We start from the raw sequence: 16,181 nt of genomic DNA on the forward strand, positions 1-16,181 counted from the left end.
GAAATAAAAAGAAATTTAGATCCAGAAATCAACTCTTTAAAACTCTGTTTTCTTCCTTTAACAAAAAACAAACAAAACTAAACAAAGGACAGAACAACACACACACAAATCCAGGTCTGCTTGGTGACAGAGCTGCAGAACTACTGAGCCTCAAAGGCAAACTTACTCCAAAGCACTAATACTGATCAACAGCATCCTGTATAAAGCTTTAGCAGGAAATGTTAACTGTGCTCATTTATGGATTTAGGTCTATTTTCTGAAAGTAGAAGGAAGAGTTTACAAGCTACATAGATTATGTCTTCACACTTTTTCAGGGGATTAAATGAAGATCACAAATGCCTGATCTCCACATACAGTAACAAACTGTTTAACTGCAAATTGGTTCCTAGCAGATGACATTATACACTGAACAATGACATAAAAAATGAAAAGCTGAAAAAGACTACAACAGAGTGGTTTTGGACATACACCAACTCTAAAATACAGAGTTACAGCATATGCCACATGGATAGTTAACGCAAAACCCTTCTACAGATCTGGAATGAGAATGTCTTTGCTTTCTTTCCCCTCTCTCCCTCCAATCCCTTATTGCCTTCTCTATTGTCATGGCAAATGTCTAAATTTGTTCTCCTTCTGTGGTAACAGAACACCAGATTTTGAAACTCTGCCTTTCTGAGTATATATAATTGTGGTCTCCACACAAGATTTAATATGAAGTGGTGTTAAAACTTGCAAGATGCAACTATCTGAAATTCTGGAAATGTGTCTAGTAAGGAGGCAAAACCAGGCCCCATAGTACATGGACGAAAGCAGCATCATTTTCTGGATCACACTCTGGTTCCTGCCAGATCAGGAGATTTCACTGGAGCCAGGATTTTATTTTCTCATATATGTTTGCAAATCCCTTATGATTGCCAGCATGCGGTAGGTAAATACATCAGCAGTAATGAATGAGAGGTCTCCTGAAGCACCTCTGCTATGAAGACAGGCTGAGAGAGTCGGGTTGTTCAGCCTGGAGAAGAGAAGGCTCTGGGGAGACCTTACAGCAGCCTTCCAGTACCTGAAGGGGCCTACAGGAAAGATGGAGAGGGACTTTTTACAAGGACATGTAGTGAGAGGATGAGGAAGAACAGTTTAAAAGTGAACAAGGGAAGTTGTGGCTGCTCCATCCCTGGAAGTGTTCAAGGCCAGGTTGGATGGAGCTTTGAGCAACCTGGTCTGGTGGGAGGTGTCCCTACCCATTCACAGGGTTTGGAACTAGATGCTCTTTAAGGTCCCTTCCAACCCAAACCATTCTATGATCTACAATAAGTATGTTATATGCTGTCATAGTTGTTTTCCAAATATTTCAGTATTAGATTTGCCAAGGAAAGAACACGAGTATAACAAGTCAGTCTTTTGGGACTTTTGGGACATATACAGAGGGCTGTGCAGCTGAAGATGTGGGGATCAACCCCTTGGGGACCCTATGCAGACATTTGTATATAAACTGCTGTTGTCTCAACAACAATGAAAACAGGACAGGAAAGGTACCTGTCTTCAGGCTACATGTGGTGACTAATAAATGTTGTGGAGTGTGGTTTACTGCAGGAAGGTGAATTTCATGAAAACATGTGCCTGACAGGTGGTTCTGCAGCTCACAAAGCACAGGAAAAACACACTTCTGCAGAAGCCCCATGAAATGTTGCTATCCAGCTGCACAAATTGTCTCAAAAAGAGAGAAATTATGTATTTTGCTAAAAAAGATGAGGAAAATAAGGAAACTGACCTCTGGATATTAGCATTTTTTTAAATAAATCCTTCCAGACTTTAAATTAACACATAGCATTCCTTTAGGACCTATGTAAAAATTTAAAACCAAAACAATGGCAAAATTCCAGCTGTTTGTGCCCAAAATAATTTTTAAGAATTTTACCATTTGGAATTTTTTTCTTTGTGCTATGTTTTGAGATTTGAGTTTACTTTCAGAATCAAAATATGGCATTGTCTTACTGCCATAATCCATTACATGTTTGGTCCATTTTGAAAAAGAAGGTAGTTTTTCAGTTGCAAAAAATGGAACTGTCCTGTACATACGTAACAAAGGTTATGAGATCAGAGTTGTAGTTGGACAGCCCTCCCTTCACCATCCCACTTCTAAAAAACAAGTTATTCTTCCTTCTCTCTCCTGCCTCACAGAACTCTTAGAAGAAACAGAAGTTCATCTTACTTGTTCACAGTGTAAAAAATAAATAAATAGATAAGTAAATAAATGAAGCTTTCCAATAAATCCATGCCAGATGGTACTGTAAACAACATTACCCTGTCAAAAGATGATGTTGAAGCTAACAGTACAGATTTCAGCAACTGGAAAATTCCATTAGCACAAGTGGTGTATGTAATTCGTTCTGTTACTTTTTGGCAGTAAAACTAAGTTTTGTTTATGGGTAATGCACAATGATTTTATATGACATGCAAATTCAAGAGTTGCACAAACTTCACAGAAGGGGCATTGAAAGGACTAAGGGAAAGTTCCCTTTTGTCAGGTAAAGATACCTGAAAAAGGTGGGTTTCTAATGCAAAATAGCATGACTTCCCTGATTCTCTGAATAGCAGTGGCTGGGGAAAAAGTTGAGACTAGAGGAACAAAATCAGAACAGTAGTCAGTGTTTTATTTCTACATTTTATTGTAAGCCTGTGGAGAACAGACTGTGGTTTAACCAGGTGGCCAGCAATCCCCTGCTGCCATCCCTGGGAAGAGGGGATGAGAAGTGCCCAGGCTGGCTCCACCCTGCCATGGGGACGTCAGTACTGTGGTCATTCCTGACATTTCAGCTTCCCAGCAGAAAGGCCGCTCCTATCCCGGTCACACTTGTCTGGAAAACTTCAAGCTATCTTGCTCTGTACCACTGTGAGGGTTTATATCCCCTGAGGCTGAGAGAGAATCTGAATTCATGTCTCCCACATCATTCATGAAGCTGCTGAATTACAACTTTGGTTCCATAAAAAATTGCAGAAAAAATAACTTGATGTCAAATATTAATTTCAGTTCAAATGGAATATTTCTTTAAGTAGAGAAAAAAATCTGGTTTTTTAACAGCATGAACAAGGAAGAGGAACTTTCAATTCGGATTCAAGCTAAAATCTTGTTTATTTTCTGGGAAGCTGGAGACTTAATGAAGAATACCTTGTTTCTTGGGAAGTGAAATGGAAAAGGGAGGGCTGTCCAGCTAGGCGAATCCACTGTTTTCACCACCCTGAGCTATCACCTCTGCAGAAGGAGCTAGTGGGGGATGAAGGCTGATGCCTCACCACAGCTTTGTCATAACCCCGACTCAGCTCTGCACAACTCAGCCCTGAGGCAGAGGATGCCTTCACCTTCCCGGCCAGCTGCATACCCTCTGCTGGGTGGGAAGGCCACCCCTTCAGAAAGGACAGCTGTGAGGCACATGGTCTTTTATGCCACACATACAGTGAGGCCAAACCTCTCCCATCATCACAGACCAGAGGAGTGATGAATCCATGGGCCTCATCGGAGGCAAGCATCCATGCAATGCCAGGGCTGGATTTGGGTCCTAGCCCAGGCCTAGTGGTGTTCCCAAGGGGTCAATACTGGGCCCAGTCTCATTCAACATCTTCATCAATGACCTGGATGAAGGGATAGAGTGTGTCCTCTGAAAGTTTTCTGATGACACAAAGCTGGGAGGATTGTCTGATTCACCTGAAGGCTGTGCAGCCATCCAGCGAGATCTAGAGAGGCTTGGGAGCAAAGATCAACCTAATGAGGTTCAACAAGAGTAAGTGTAGAGTCCTGCACCTGGGGAGAAAAACACCATGCATCAGTATAGATTAGGGGCTGACCTACTAGAAAGCAGCCCTGTGGACAAGGACCTTGACGTCCTGGTGGACAACAAGTTATCCATGGGACAGCAATGTGCCCTCGTGGCCAAGAGAGCCAATAGTATTTTGGGATACATTAAGAACAGCGTGGCCAGCAAGTCAAGGGGGGTTCTCCTCCCCCTCTATTCTGTCCTCGTAACACCACACCTGGAGTAGTGTGTCCAGTTCTGGGCTCCACAGTTCAAGAGGGACAGGGATATGCTAGGAAGAGTCCAACAGAGAGCTACAAGGATGATTAAGGGTCTGGAACATCTGTCACATGAGGAAAGGCTAAGAGACCTTGGGGTGTTTAGTCTTGAGAAGAGAAGACTTAGAGGTGACCTTATTAATGTCTATAAATATCTGAAGGGTGGATGTCAAGAATGGGCCAGTCTCTTTTCAGTGGTGCCCTGTGATAGGACGAGGGGAAACAGCACCAAGCTGTAACACAGGAAGTTCCACCTCAACATGAGGAAGAACTTCTTTACTGTGAGGGTGACAGAGCACTGGAACAGGCTTCCCAGAGAGGTTGTGGAGTCTCCTTCTCTGGAGACTTTCAAGACCCGTCTGGATGCCTTTCTGAGTGATATGCCCTAGGTGTTTCTGCTGCAGCAGGGGGATAGGACTCCAGAGGTCCCTTCCAAGCCCTATGATTCTATGATTCATATACAGGATAGGTGTATCTGCAGGATCGTCAACATCCCCCATGATATACCTTTGAATCTCACATGTTACAAAGAGCATAACTACACCATATGTTGGCTTGGGCAGAAGAAAAGTTGATATAAAAGTTTTCTAACCTCAGCTGCTTATTTCCACCACCATGCTTGCTGCCGCCTTGGATGTGTATTTGTATCTTTTTGCAGAAGTTTACCGAAAATTGGATCACTAAAAATAGGTATTAAAACAATCCTTTGGTGGCGAAATAAAGTTATTTTGTAGGGAAAGTCGTACAAGTACCTACATGTAAGACAAAAAAAAAACCCTCCCCAAACAGCCCCAAACCCAAATTATTGTATCATTTTTGATGCAAAGACCACTTATTTTGCCAGAATATGCAATTTGGTTGCCCAACTGAAATCCCTCACACTTTCTTTCAAAACATTCCTGTCACAGACAATTTGTTATGCAAACTACAAGTGAAAATTCTTAGTTTTAATATAAATTGTAGCAATAATAGAGCAGTTGCTGTTGCTCATCTTCTGTATTGTTGCTCAAATGTCCCAGTTACACGTTACCTAGGAAATCGTTCCTAAGTTTTCACCTTCTGATTTAGTGAAGTACACTTCTGTCCCTGCAGTAAACTAAGTAACAGGTGAAAACTGAATCACAAACCTTGTACTGATACAAACTCCCAAAACAGGCCACCAACAACAAAACAAGTATCAGGAGAACTCCAAAAAGTTGGATTTTAGCACAGCAATACCCCAAACCCTGCTTAGCATTCTAGGAACTGGGAGCAATTTACATTTTGGGGGGAGTTAAAGGGGAAAAAAAAAAAAAAAGAAAAAGGAAAAAAAAAAGGAAAACATTAACTTTGTTCAGTTGTTCAAATTCTTGAGGGGAAAAGTATGAAGTACCGCAGGGGATGGACTGGCCAGTGAAGAGGAAGGTTTAGCCCTGCTGAACACAGCCACTGCTGGTGAAGCCACTCTCTGTCCCTAATAAGCTGTTGGAAAGCAAGACCCAACTTCAAACCGATGGTGGGAAAACTGGAATCTCGACCCCTCTCCCCACAAATCAGACCCTTCCTTTGCCTGGAAAGTTGCGCCTAGCAGGGCGGAGCCTCGCGCCCTTCTCCCGTCCCCGCTGCACGGGGTCCCGTCCCGTCCCGTCCCGTCCCACGGGACTGCAGAGCAGCCCCCCTTCAAATGGAAGCGGGGTCACCCAACCTAGGCAGGCCTGCCCCAGCCCTGCCCCTTCGCAGGGGAGCGGGGGGCTCGGGGGTTGCGCGGCAGCGGAGATGCTCTTCCCTCCGCGGGGGCTGGGGATGAAGGGATCCCGGGGGCAGGCGGGGCAGGGCGCGGGATGCTCACCCGGCGGTTGCGGTCGGTCTCCCGCACCTCCTCCTCCCCGGGACCCTGGCGGATGAGCGCCTTGAGCACGATGGTGTTGTTGGTGCAGCAGGCTCGGAAGAGGCTGAGCGCCTCGGGGCTGTCGCGCTCCAGGGACCTGAGGTCCTCCTCCTCCAGCCCCCCCGGCGGGTAGAAGGAGTCGTCTGAGGCGATGCTGCAGGTGTCGGGCAGCTCGGAGAAGTCCTCGTACTCCTCGCAGTCCTCTTCTTCCTCATTCTCCTCCTCGTTTAGCCCCTCGACTGCAGCCCCCGCCGCCCCCTCCTCGGGGCCGCTCTCCGCCTCGGCGCCGGGCACCTCCTTCGCCGCCGGCGCGGGGCAGACGCGCTCCCCGGCCAGCTGGTCCCCGTCCCCCGACAGCAGCACCATGGTGGCCCCGGGGCCGGGACGCGGGAGATCCCCTCCGCCCCGCCCGGCGCCCGGCCCCGCGGCCAGCGGCTCTGCCGGGACTCCCTGGCCCGCAGGCCGCGGGGCGCTGCCCGGGGGGGCGGTCACGGCGCCCGGTGCCCCCGGCAGCCCGCACCCGCCCGCCGAGCTCTGCCCCGCCGACAGCTGTGGCCCTTTCCCGCCCGGCACACCCGCGGCGGGCTGGGAACGGGATCCCTCTGCCCCTCCTCACCCAAGTTTCAGGCTCCTCCCGCGGGGGGCCCTGCAGGAGCCCCCGGCCAGGGCATTGCTGCCGCTCGGGGCTCCCCCGGGGGCCGGCCCAGCCGAGCGGCGTCTGCGGGTGGCGGGGAGAGGCTGCCGGCAGGGAGGGGAGATCTGGCCAGAGGAGGCAGTTCGCAAACTCCTGGCCCGTAATCGGCTCAGCATCTCTTTGAGGAGCTCGGGGCTCCGGCTTAGCGCGCTGCCACCGGGGGGGCGGCGGGGGGTGCCCAGGCGGTGTGCGGGGGGAGCGGGCGGGTCCCTGCGCGCAGCCACAGGGCTGCGGCCGGGAGGTGGGAAACACGGCTTTCCACAGCACCTCCGAGCTCCGCGCCGGGCCGGCTGAGAAGCCGTGCCCGGCCGCCGTGCCGGCATCTCGGCGGGGGCTGCGCGTCTGAGCGGAGAGCTCGCCCCCCGCAGCCCACCCCCGCGGCAGAGGGGCCGGGGGTGCTCGGGGCAGGGCCGGCAGAAGCTGCCACTCGTCCTTCGGCACGAAGGGGGTGGTCCCGAAAGCCGTGATTGCAGCAACGCACGCAAAACTTTTCAGCGCTACCGCTAGTCTGAGTCGTGCGTGCCGGGGGGAGGAGAAGACGGGCCGTTCTCCACACCTGGAGAAATTATTATAGAGAATTTCTGTGCTTTGAAGGAGAGCTTTAAAGCAAGTAACTCATCAAATCACGTAACAAAGGCCTGAAAGTTTTACCAGCTGGAGAGATGTCAGGCACATACTTCTTATGGAAGGCATTTGGGGATTGAGAGGAATAATGCAGGTATAAATTGATTTCCTGCTTTGTCACAGCTCTTGTGAAACCCTTTTCCCTTTTAGATGCCATGGATTAGCACCGTTCACTGGCAGGGAAGAGGTGGGGAAAAGCTCTTTGGCCAACAAAGTAGGATATTTGGTTTCCTCAACAGCATTTTGAAGTGAACCTCAAATATATGACATCCCTCAGGAAGTGAACGTCCAGGGTCCAGTCCCTGTCTGACAAGAGAGAAATGAGCTGGTATTTCTGCATCAAGTAAAGCAGAGTATGATTGACTTTTTTACATTAAAAGAAGGTACAAACAGCAAGTGAAATGTAACTGTGAGTAAAGGAGCCTGAGTAGTAGGTTTTTGCAGTTTTTCAAGAAAACATTATGTGAACCAGATGTCACCAGTGCTACAATGCCCAGTGGCTTCCTGGTGATCTCTAACTGACAGGGTTAGCCTAGTGCCTAGGAGAAGGATATATCTGGAATCAGAATTAGTAATAAATAGTTCCCTGATTGGCTGCTTCTGTGAAGAAGCTAAACTGGGAGGAAAGGAGATTAACCTGTTCCCTCGCCTCCAGACACCTCTGAGATCACAGCTGACATACATTACCAGCCACATTCATGCTGAGGTTATTTCTTTGTGTAGAGGCCCTTGCTGGGATACTGCTCTATATGTCTGTTCCCAAATGAAATGCTTTGGAGCTGGTTTTAGTTGCAGCATGACAGCTCTATAGGATTGTTTTATTTGCTGTCATTGTCCATCAGTTTCTTAAATATTTGCACTCAAAAAGTCTAAGGGGCTTGTTCAGTTAACTTTTTGTTTCCTCCTCAGTTAGTGTGGCCAAAGATCTGCTCAGTAGATGCTATCTCTTGGATTAGCACTTGTATTTTGGAAGAACTTCTTTTTAACTTGACACACTGCAGCTGGCAGGGAGCATTTGTGTTGTTCTCAGTCTGAAATAATTGTAAAAGCTCAGGAAGGCTTTTGTCTGTAGTAGCTTTGAATAGCAGAACAATAAAAAAACCTAATTCTAACTAGAGTGGAACAAAAATTTTGGGAGAATAAAAGATTCAGCTCACCTGTACAAATTGATTAATCAAATATATTTGGGTTGTTTCTGTCTTATAATTTTACAAGAAAAAGTATTTACTTTGCCGGATTGTTTTAAATATATATTAAGCATGCTATCAAAGGTGCAGGCAGCAGGAACTCTGAATAACAAAAAAACCAAACAAACCCAAAACAAAAAAAACCCCACACTAAACTCTGAAAACCCATAGTTCTAATTAGAAGGAAACAATAGTTATTTCAATGTAGGAAAAAACCAGTTTGATTCTGAAAATTCATCCTTACCCTCCCCCCCCCCCCCCCCAATGTTTAGAGTTTACCTTCTTGGCTTATTAATGGAGGAGAAATTAATCCATTCATTCCCATAGCTGGAGTGGTTCTGCAGGGACCTCAGAGATGAAAACTGATTTCTCTTGCTTGAGCCTGACACTTTCATGCTTTCTCTCAAAGAACAGTGCTATATTGCTTGAGCTTTCAAAGCAAGGTGTCAGGCCAGTACAGAGCAGACATTGTGTTTCCCATTGAATTTTTTACTTTTACAGCTGCTGTTGACTGTAGTTCAAATTATTTAATATCTGTGCAGCTTGACAATGAGCTACCACAAAAAGGTGCAGCTAATTGGACATAAACTGTTCCATGGATCCCTAAAATGATGCTGCAGCCTTTTCTCTTGTCAGCACAGAGGCTCTCACCAAGACTAGGCTCTCACCAAGACTAGGCTGCTCGGGCATGGTTGTAGAATTAAAACAGAGTATGCCTGCTTTCCCCTTTCTTTCAGTAACACAGCTCGTGTGTGGCAAACAGGGTTTCTTTTGTGCTTTAGTGTGCAAATCAAATCAAAACAATGTGAAGAAAGGCCATAGAATAACTCCGCAAAGGCTTTCAAATTATATATTTTTTTTTTTTTAATTAATTTTCATGCCATTTTTAAGAGGACAGCCTCAAACCTTTCATCTAGAAAAGATTCCAGTTAACATCATTGAAGTTAAATGCTGGTATTTATAAACTTTGTAATAAAAGCAAAGAAATAAATATGGTCATCTTAAAGCAAATAGCCCAGAATCACTACTCATTATCATCATCATCTTAAAAATTTATTGCTGGGAATTAACAAGGCAGGAAATTCAAAGCAGATCCCACCTGTCCCTATACAGACAGAGTTTCCTTTGAAGAAACCAATTTTTGGAATGACTATAGCATCAGGTACTCCCATTTCACCCCATTACATTTTGTAGGCCATTTAATTTATAAACAATTATGAGACTGAGATTTAATGAGATTCACATGCAATTGTAATACCAGTATGAAGATTCAGTGAGTGTTAAGTGTCCTTCCCATATTCACTAATTTCACCTGAGGAAAAAACTCACAAGACACTAAAAGTTATCACCAGTATTCTTAAAAATAAAATCTAGTCAGAACAAAAGCATTTGTTTCCATAGTAAAATAAAAATTAGCTTTGGATGCTTGCATTGTTTAGGTATCTGAAGTAACTGATTAATAGAAGCCTGTTTATGTGTTATTTTTACCCATCTGATATGAATGCACTCACTTTTGAAATTCTGAGGGTATTTTCTTCTTCCTCAGTTTATCTGCCTGTAAGAAGCTACCAGACAAGACTCTGAGGCTTATTTAGCATTTGTTGGTAAGGCATTTATGCTGTTTATGCACCTTCCTGGTGTATTCCCACAAATTGGCAACTTAAGTGGTTTCAATTATTCCAGGCTTGTGTAAGTTCAGTCGCACATCAGACAGGTTTTTCCTGTAGCCATTTGCCTCCTCACCTATCTCTTTGTAGGTTTGTGCTGGGAGCACATGGAAGTGTTACCTGGCAGTATGAGCCAGAAACATAATGGCTTCCTCACTCGCTTCCTTCTCGCTTCCTTACTTTTTTTCTCTGCTGAATGGCTTGTAAAAGCTCTTTTTTTGAGACACATAGAAGATGTTTCTGTGGGCACTGGACTGCTCTTCGGCACTTCCACCAGAGCCACCAAGCAAAGCATTCAGAGTACAGGGAAACCTCCCTTGAGCAATCTGCCAACCTCCACACAGGGAGAGAAGCCCAGGTCTCCAGAAGTTCAACAGAGGAATGGGTTTGGTGGCATGACTGAAGCCAGCATCATCACAGTGCTAACCTGGTCTGTGCCAAGGGTCACAACAGGTGCCATGGGGGTGTCTGTGGAGGAGATGTGGGCACTGAGGGAAACAAGGCAGTAGAAGAGATGGGGTTTTGCTTTTTACTGGGAGCATCTTTTTTATTTCTGGATACAGACTGATAGCAATTTGTGTTTTCAGCATTGCTGCCTCCAAGCCATGCGCTGGTCCTCAAAACAGACTGGTTGCTGCTTCAAAAGCTGGCTGCTGAATTTTAGTCTAAATACAATATTTACACATGGATGTAAGCAAACCAGTTTCTGGAGTTGCTGAGTTCATGGCAGGGCTTGCAGAACAATAAATCCAACTCTATGTTCATAATGCCAAATAAAGTGGTTTTTATTTAGATGCTTTGTTAGTGCTGTAGTAAGTCTGAAAACAGGCTAGCTGCTGTGGGTCATAACAGTGCCATTAACCTAGCAAAAAGACATAGGGTGGTGTACTGTATTTGTGCTACTGTTGGTGAGATAAGTGGGAAGAAGATATTCAAGGTAAGAATAAGGAATTAAGTTGAAAAGATCATTGAGGAACAGCTTCCTGTCAATTAGAAAAAGCCAAAGAGAGACAGTGTTTGTTCTTATATTTACCTGAATGGGAAGGTGGGTGGGGAGAGCTTTTACAAACAAACAGATTCAGCAGAACTTGCTAAGAGCTCCCCACTTATAAAGTCCTTTGGAAAGAGCAGTTAGAGCCTCAGTTTTCCTAAGCTCTGGCTAAGATTTGATGTGAAATCCTGCTTGATGTGAGAAGCAACATCTGCTAGGGATCTATGGGTAGAAGTTGCAGTATGTTTCCTAGAAACCAAAGGCTTGAGCTGAATGATGAGAGTGAAGCAAGAGAATAAGAAATATTATCTTGCTAAATGTTAGTGCTTTCTCAACTGCTGGCATTTTACAGCTGCTGCTTAGTCAGATTAAATGTTTTTTGAAGTATCTGCAATACCAGCCCATTGCTGTCTCTGTGCAGTTAATGCAACAAAGGGACAAAACGGTAAACATTCGATACTAGTTCTTGTAATTTCATTTACTAGACATTAATGAAAACAATAGGAGTTCTGCTTTTAACATGAACCTGTGTTTAATTTCTACTTGAAATCTAAAGCATGACCTACTCTAGAAAAATATTATTTTTCCAAGGCACAGTATTGGGTCCAACGGATCTCATCTTGTACACAAACCTAGCAAGCCCTGCCAGTGCTGAACTTCCTGAGGGGTAGCAGTGCTTAGTAGAAGGTAGATTTCTCAAGGCAAATTGTGCTAGTCCGGAGCAGGCAGGGCAGTTCCCTGACAGCAAGGAGCATCTGGAAGGTGTGTACTTACCTCCCCTGCACTGGTTGGTGGACCTTAGTTTCGCTGGAAGAAGTTTGGAATCCACATAATTAACCTTAGTACTATGAAGAACAACAGTTCTAGCATCGGTAAGGCACATAAAGTATGCTAATGTTGTGATTTTATATGTTGCTTTGTTATTTTTTAAGGTGGTAGGTGGAAGGCTGACAGTGGAGGAGTGTTCTGGTCTGGTTTGGTGGTTTTTTTGGTAGCAGGGGAAGGGCCAACAGGAGTGGCTCAGGTAAGAAACTATGAAGCTCCCCCTGCTCCAAACCCAGCCAAAGATCCATCAGAGAGAATAGATGCTCCTCAGCAATTAACATACAAAAGAATCAACATAACACCTGAGCAGAGAGGCACCTGGGGGGAGAAGAGCTGTGCTGGAGGAGAGCGGTGCTGGTCATTGGTGAGGAAGAAGGTGCCCAAGAAGAAGTTTCCCTGCAACCCATGGCGAGATGGCAGCTGTCCCCCTGCACTCGTGGAGGAACGTGGTGGAACATTCCCTGAAGGTTCCAGGAGGGGTGAACTTGGCCACTGGACTTGGATTTTGTGGCCAGTGGATTTGCTGCCAGTGTACTTTGATTACGCCAGGGGAGATGGCTGTTCCCGAAGCAGCCCCTGACTCTGTGGGAAGCCCAAGCTGGAGCAGCTCCGGACCTCATGGGAAGGACTCATGAAGGAGAGGTTGGTAGAGGACTCTCTCCCATGGGAGGGACCCCATGAGGAAGCAGGAAAGGACTGTAAGGAATCCTTCTTCCTGAGGAGGAAGGAGCAGCAGGAAGCACCAGCCTGTGAACTGACTCTAAACCCCATCCCCTGTCCCCCTGTGCTGCTGGGGGGAAGGAGGGAGAGAAACCGGGAACAAAGGGATTTGGGCCTGGGAAGAAGGGAGGGGTGGGATAACATATGCAAGCCCTGCTCTGTGTGTTGTCTGTGCCCTGCGTGTGTTTGATGAGTGTGAAATTAAAGTATTATTTTTTCCCCAAGTTGAGTCTGTTTTCCCTGGGACCTTAATCAGTGAAGAACCCTCCTTGTCCTTTGTCTTGACCCATGAGCGTTGTCCTCCTCATCCCAGAGTGTGTGTGGGGGGAGTTGAGTGAGCGGCCATGGGGCTGTTCCTTTGTTGTTGTGTTGGGCCCAAACCACAACAAGGAGCAAATGCAAGTGAAAGGAGAAAAAGAAGGGTACAGTCCCACACAGAGCTGCTCTTCTCAAGTATATGCTACTGTTGATGGTGAAGACCTTGAGGCTTCCCAATAGTTCTCCAGCATTGGATTAATTTTAGTTTTTCTTTTAACTTCTGTCTTAGGGAGTTTCTTGGGATAAAACTGATGAGAAGTTATTGTTAGTGTGCAGACATTAATTTATTAAAATAAAGGTAAAACAAAAGTTTGTATAAAATCTTTGTCAGGGGCTTTGCCATCTCAGAAGAGTGGATTACAGAAATCTTCATTTCAAAATACTTCTGTTTTCTTTTTACTTTGCATATTATTTTTTAAATGCTACACATGCACTTAATGTGGAAATATTCATTGTTTTTCCATTGCATAAAGGCTAATGAAGATTGAGAGTAGGAGTGCAAAATATTTCTGAAATTATGTTTAATTTTATTCTCCTGTATTTTAATGTCTTTTACCAAAAACCCACAATATTAGAAATTAATACATGTATAAAAATTATTATGGAAAAAAAATCCCATATGCATTCTGTTATGACATAATTATTGGATCATCAGGAGTTTTTAACTGTGTCTTGGTTTGAGCCAGGACAGAACCAATTTTCTTTCTACTTATTTTACTTTTCAGTTAAGTCTCTTCAGTTAAGTGAATGCACTTGCTGAAATTAACAGCATGTTTTTCAGCCAGTTTCTGCTTCTAGGACTGATAACAGTCAGTGTTTATAGTTACTGCTGGAGAATGGTGTGCAGAACCAAGGCCACTGCTTGGTTCTGAAAAATGTCTTATCCTCCAGAAATAAAAGGGAGTAAAGGGGTCACACCTGCGACCCTCCTGAGGTGAGAAGCAGACCGGACAGGTGACCAAAATTGACTAAACAAAGTATTCCATCCCATACACATCATACATGGTATAAATCTGAGGGGTCTCAAGGGTCAAGCACTCTTTGTCCATGGCTGGCATCCTGGTAGGACTCCATCCATTTGTCAGTCTTTGATCCCAATCCATGTGTTCCTGAATCTGTGTGTTCCTACACGCAGCTTCTATCTGCCACTGACTCCAGGATCTCAGCCTAGGACTTTTCCAGGGCTGCCCTGCAGCCTCAGTGGTGACATGAGTGTTATTGTGGAGGGAGGCACACATATACAAATACATATATATTTGTACATATTTCATTGTTTTCTTTTTCATTATTATTGTTTCATTGAAGCTGTTTTAGTTTAGTTTCCAGCCCATAAGTCTTTCTCCCTTATTCTTTTTCCCTTTCTGTGAAGGGAGAGGAGTTAATAGAGAGCATCTGTCACTCATTTAATTGCCAGCCCAGCCTTAAACCATGACAAACTGGAGTAGTGTGCATGAGAATTTATTTGTTAACAGTTACTTTATTTTTTAACTCTGGTGTAGCAGTGGAATCCCCAAGTACATGTGTGAAAACATCGCTTGGGTATCTAAAATTAATAAGTAATGTTGTCTTTACACTAAAACCTTTTATTCTCTCTGAATGAATGTATTTCCACATACAGGAACATTTTCCTAAAATTTTTCTTCTTCCTATATTGTCAAATGATGCAACCAAAATTAGATTGGGTTGGTACTGGTATGAATATGGAGAAAACATGTAGCACATCTATCCCAGCACTTCTGAAGCTTAAGATCAGTTCACTCTTCTTTTCCTGCATGACTGTGGGAGGTTTTAAGCCTTTTCATCCCTGAGAACTCTCTCCTGAATGACGATACTGGTACATCTCTGTATTTCTGGGATGTTTGAGACCTAAGGACATTATAGTTTTATAGAGATTCAGATGGTTTTTGACTTCAAGCCAAGGAAGTACCACAGATATGAGTCCATCTAGCCTTACTATTGCCCCACATCAGTAAACTGTAAAGATATTAGTGCTGAATTAATTCCAATTTTAATTTTTCTGGCAAACCCCAGAGGAAGCCTTATTATGTGACCCAGTTTTAATTTTTGAAATGTTTTTTATAATTCTATTTCAGCTTTGTCTAATTGAAACCGAAGGCTGGACACTGCTACCTAATGCAATCCACTGCTGGAGAAACAGGGATACAAAAGCAGAAACAGAAAAAAATTCACAAACTGAAGAAATTAAAGGGAAAGTCTAGAAGTTTTGCTGCCATAATTTAGTCATATATACAATCACATTTTATTATTCACCCTTCTGTGAGAATTTGGAGTGCTTTAGAATACAACTTGCATCGATCAACATGTTTCAGCAGAGTCTCAGCTTGTGCTGTAAAGGTGAGTATCATACTCATTTTATAGGTGCTGAAATTGACTTAGAGACTATTCAAATGCAGCAGAGCATTGTATAATGTAACTTCAAACACACAGATGTCTTATTTTGGCACTACTCAAATGGTTTAAATGACTCATGGTGTAAATGGCTTGTTCAAATCTGTAGAGCTAGGCAGATGGGGAAGAGGATAGAGCTCCTCACTGAGATGTTAGAGAAATCCATCTAAATACATATGGCATTGCTCCATGAAGGGCTACAAGTGGTCACCTTGGAACTATTTCTCTTTTCAGAACATAATGAATGCTGGCCAGCAAATACTGTAAATGGCACTTTATGAAGAACACAGTTGTTATATTCAGCATATATTTCTCTCTCTCTGTTTCTTCTACATTCTTAAATATAAACCAGGATGCTGAGAAACAAAGTGGTCTCCAGCCAGGCCATATAGATGCAAGAACACTTTGTAGCTTCAGTATGGGATTCCAGAGTTTGCACTCATTTCTTCATACAGTATGAAAATAATAACACCCTATACTTAGAAATGTGATTTCTGGTATGTGCAATTAATAGTGTTCAGAGGATATTTCGTTTTTTCTCTCCCACCTCTTCCTGACATAATTGGTCCTTCTGGTGTTAACTGACATTTCCCCAGAGTATGTAATCATACAATTAAGTAGAGGCTTGTATTGAAAGTCATATATGCCTGAATATTCTGGAAATGCTTTGTGCATGTATTTAAATAATTTAGAGAATTAGTGCCTTGATAAAGGTATGTGTGTTTTGGAAACATTTTAAAAACTCATAGAATAACTGTGGGGTTTTATTATCTTCATGTTGTGCACATTATCTATTTAGATTTCCTTGTCTCT

At 44.2% G+C, this 16,181-nt stretch overlaps 1 protein-coding gene across 1 annotated transcript in view; it reads right to left on the minus strand.

Moving 5' to 3' along the window:
- ANKRD33B (ankyrin repeat domain 33B) overlaps window positions 1-6,299 on the minus strand; it is a 46,438-nt gene extending 40,139 nt beyond the window's left edge. The window contains exon 1 of the mRNA XM_051610769.1: window positions 5,895-6,299. Within this exon, the coding sequence (XP_051466729.1) occupies window positions 5,895-6,299 (405 nt within the window). The remainder of the gene's footprint in view (window positions 1-5,894) is intronic.
- Window positions 6,300-16,181: the final 9,882 nt, after the last annotated feature.

The sequence above is a fragment of the Apus apus genome, chromosome 2 (genome assembly GCF_020740795.1).
Source record: "Apus apus isolate bApuApu2 chromosome 2, bApuApu2.pri.cur, whole genome shotgun sequence".
NCBI classification, from domain to species: Eukaryota; Metazoa; Chordata; class Aves; order Apodiformes; family Apodidae; genus Apus; species Apus apus.